The sequence below is a fragment of the Seriola lalandi genome, unplaced genomic scaffold (assembly GCF_002814215.2).
Source record: "Seriola lalandi dorsalis isolate HSWRI2012SDOR001 ecotype SW California unplaced genomic scaffold, Sedor1 jcf7180002052512, whole genome shotgun sequence".
In the NCBI taxonomy this organism is placed as follows: Eukaryota; Metazoa; Chordata; class Actinopteri; order Carangiformes; family Carangidae; genus Seriola; species Seriola lalandi.
The window spans coordinates 17455-21429 of NW_019523065.1; the positions used below are offsets into that span (position 1 = coordinate 17455).

At 45.0% G+C, this 3975-nt stretch overlaps 1 protein-coding gene across 1 annotated transcript in view; it reads left to right on the plus strand.

Moving 5' to 3' along the window:
* Window positions 1–6: 6 nt before the first annotated feature.
* kdm1b (lysine demethylase 1B) overlaps window positions 7–3975 on the plus strand; it is a 6812-nt gene continuing 2843 nt past the window's right edge. The window contains exons 1-12 of the mRNA XM_087172392.1: window positions 7–125; window positions 406–548; window positions 1177–1298; window positions 1401–1490; window positions 1641–1752; window positions 1861–1974; window positions 2066–2104; window positions 2651–2843; window positions 2914–3098; window positions 3267–3437; window positions 3556–3630; window positions 3722–3871. Coding sequence (XP_087028518.1) covers window positions 26–125; window positions 406–548; window positions 1177–1298; window positions 1401–1490; window positions 1641–1752; window positions 1861–1974; window positions 2066–2104; window positions 2651–2843; window positions 2914–3098; window positions 3267–3437; window positions 3556–3630; window positions 3722–3871 — 1494 coding nt within the window. The 5' untranslated portion in view covers window positions 7–25. The remainder of the gene's footprint in view (window positions 126–405; window positions 549–1176; window positions 1299–1400; window positions 1491–1640; window positions 1753–1860; window positions 1975–2065; window positions 2105–2650; window positions 2844–2913; window positions 3099–3266; window positions 3438–3555; window positions 3631–3721; window positions 3872–3975) is intronic.

A 3975-nucleotide genomic window follows, 5' to 3' on the forward strand; every position in this document is an offset into this window, starting at 1 on the left:
GCCCACAACAATAAAAGGGAGACGGATGTTAAAATGTAAAAATCCGTGTCAGAAACTCACACAAACGTCAATAAATCCCGGGGTTTTTAAAGGAGCACCGCGGGCAGCCATGCTGTCGGACGCAGGTCAGTGTCGGTAGCGCGCTGCTGCTGGATGCTACATGCTAAATGTGACAGGCTCACACTGTTTGTTTGGTTGTTAAAGGCTCGTGAATTTGCTCTTGTGTCGCCACTTCTGCTGCGTTTACATACAGATCATCTCGCTGTACGTTTGTTTAGGTCAGCCTGTTAAAAGTGTCGTTAACTGCGTGCACACAGTCACAGCTGTTGTGCGTGAAAGGCCTCTGTTGAACTGAGCTGCATTGTGTTCAAGTGTTACAGACACACTGTTGTCATTCATGCTCAGACTATTCTGGAAACGCTTCTGGTGCTCGGAGAGCCAGGAAGAGGAGCTACGGGGAGTCACCGGGGGACGGCCAGACCCTGCGCTCCTCTGGACGGCAGATCAACGTCCGGGTGAAGCGCACCAACAACCCTCCACCTGGACAGGTAAAGCTGCACCATGCATGATCAGCTTCTGCTTTCCTGCTGTGCAGTGTTGGTCCTCATGTTTGTTTACTCCCCTTCGTCCACATCTTACATGGTTCTGTACATGATCACATGATTTGGAGCATTTCTGCCTTTACTTCATTAGATAGAGAGATAGATGATTTATCACTGAGGGGAAATTCAAGTGTCCAGCAGTTCATTAGTCACAGTAATCATAGTTAATAATAAACAATAATAGTCCAGGTCATCAGCCTCTTACCATTTAGTCCATGAAGTTGTTTTATATAATTAACCTTTAATTATTATTATATTGTTTGTTACCTGCTGTGTTTCAACTATTAGCGCTGCACAATTAATCGAAATATAATCAAAATGACAATATGGCCAAGGTGAGGGTAAACTGTGTCACAACATTGTTGTATGTTGTTAGCTCCATCAGTGTTGTGGAGCTACAGAGACGCCCCCACCTACAAATCATATTCTCCAGACATACAGTGTCTTTAATCAGGTCAGTTTTGCTGTGGATCCTGATCCAGTGTGTCGGATCAGTGCAGCCTTAATTTAAATAACTGTATAAATAAAGATCAGTAGAGTTTCGCTCTGTAATATTCTCCACACTCTCTTCTAGAGCAAAAGAAAAGCCACAGACACGGAGGAGGAGGACGATCAGTCTGAGAAGAAGTACAGAAAGTGTGAGAAGGCCGGATGCTCTGCCACGTACCCCGTTTGTTTTGCAAGTGCATCTGAAAGGTAGAGAGTGTGTGTCGCTGTTCAACAGTAATAAACCGACTCGCACCTTTATAGAAACTGACTGAGAGACTGATGGATGTTCATCCCTCCGTCTCTCCTCAGGTGCGCTAAAAACGGATACACATCCCGCTGGTATCATCTGTCGTGTGGCGAACATTTCTGCAACGAATGTTTCGATCACTATTACAGAAGGTGACGACTGATTATTTATGAAAGTGCTGCTTCAAGAGTGTAACGCAGATATTTTATTGTTTATTATCTTATAGATCTAGCGGCACGCTCTTTATTCAACTCTTTATTCACATAAACGACTGTTATAGACTCTGATTTTCCTTTTTTCAGTCACAAAGACGGTTATGAGATCTTCGCCTCGTGGAAGAAGGTGTGGACCAGTAATGGGAAAAGTGAGCCCAGTCTTAAAGCCTTCATGGCAGATCAGCAGCTGCCGTTCTGGGTACGTGCTGCTGTGTTTTCCTGCTTCCTGTTAAACAGCTGACTGTGGTCATTCTAAGTTCTCCATGTCGCAGATACAGTAACGTTCATTTTCACATGTTCCTCTCAGGTTCAATGCACCAAACCGGACTGCAGGAAGTGGCGTCAGCTGACCAAGGAGATCCAGCTCACCGCCTCCCTGGCAGCAACATATCGCTGTGGCATGAAGTTCAACAACATCAAGGTCGACAGGAAGTTAAGAACACGCCATTAACTAAGTGATGGTTGATGCTGATGATATTTATGATGATATAATCTTGTTTGTCTGCAAACAGACTGAGGGCCCGGACCAGTGCTCCCAGCCTGAGGACTTGGTAAGCTGATGTTAACATCTGTCTTGTTATCCCAGCAGTTAAACAGCTGCAAACAACAACTTATTATAATCAGATATTTCTAAAATGATTATGTGTCATTGAGAAATCCTTTTATTCTATGATTATTTTCCTTTTAATACTCTTTACTTTTATTTCTGGTTTTCTCTCTTCCAAACATCTCCTCTTTTTCAATTTATTATTTTATCTTTACTATTGTGTCTTTATTTTTATTTGCGTTTTAATATCCTTCCTTTTATTTCTAGTTTTACTAACTTTAATTCATCTCCTCTGTTTTAGTATTTTATCTTTATCACTCTGTCGTTGTCTTCGCTCCAGTCTTCAGTGATTCACTTCCTGTTGTTATCGTCTCATTTTATTGTTGTTGTGTTTGTGAGAGGTGGTGGGTTTGTTTTTTTTTTATTGCTTTTATTCTGTAAAGCACTTTGCGTTACATTGTTTAACTGATTGATTGATTGATTGAATGATTGATAGGTAGATAGAATAAGTGACACCCTCTTTAACCAACGAGCCGTTGTGTTGTGACAGAGAGTGGCGGAGGTGACTGACAGCTGGTGGCATTCGATGCTGATTTTGCCGCCGCTGTTTAAAGAGAGTCCAGCCAGCCCTTTCCTCTCCGCCTATTACCCCGACTGTGTGGGCATGAGTCCGTCCGGCTCCCCCAGCAACGTGTCCCTGTCTGAGCTGAGGGGGGATCACTGCAGAGCTGTGCAGCCGCAGAGTGAGTCTGTTACTGACGGAGACATCGGTCCAGACGACAGTAATGTGGGTTTTCATAATGTGTTCCTCAGTTCCAGGTCTGTGTCCGTACTTCCAGCCCTTCTACCAGCCCAACGAGTGTGGCAAGGCTCTGTGTGTGCGGCCGGACATGATGGAGCTGGATGAGCTTTACGAGTTCCCGGAGTTTTCCCGTGATCCCACCATGTACCTGGCTTTACGTAACCTCATCCTGGCGTCCTGGCACAAGAACTGCAAGGTGACACCTGCCAGTGACACTTACCTGCAAACACACCGTGTCTTTTCATGTTTTCCTCTTTTAGGTTTTGAACCAGGAACAAAAATCCTAATAAATGTGTAAAAAGTGGATTAAAAAACTCTAAACCAGCAAGAAGTGAAATAGTGAAACTATTTGTCTTTTTTAAAGGAGATGCTGACGTCTCAGAAATGTGCGCTGCACATCATCGTCCGGGGGCTGGTGCGTGTGCGCTGCGTGCAGGAGATGGACCGGGTGCTCAACTTCATGACCAGGAAGGGTCTGATCAACACGGGTGTGCTGTCGGTCAAACAGCCCCTCCTCCCTGAAAGATACCGCTCCGTGAGTGTCGTCGTCTTCACTTGATCGTGACACAGCAGCACCCATCTATATGTTTATGTTAAAGACTTTTTTTGTTTAAGGTTTACAGGACTTCGTTTTCATTTCCTCATTTTTGCAGAAGAACGTCATCGTCATCGGCGCCGGAGCTTCAGGATTGGCTGCTGCAAGACAGCTGCAAAACTTTGGCACTCAGGTTAAAACACTTCACCTCACTCAGATCCTGTTGCACGTCTTCGCTGACCTCATGTTTCACCCCGTTACTCTTCATCTCCATGGATTCACAGGTGGTGCTGCTGGAGGCACGGGAGCGAATCGGAGGGCGAGTGTGGGATGACACGTCTCTGGGCGTCACTGTCGGTCGAGGAGCTCAGATCGTCAACGGCTGTGTGAACAACCCCATCGCCCTGATGTGTGAACAGGTAAGAAATCCTGCGCTCAGACAGATTATGATTTATCTTTATCACCTCCACTGAGGACGTTATGTTTTCAGTATCAGAATCAAAAAACTTTATTGATCCCCAGGGGGAAATCAGATTAC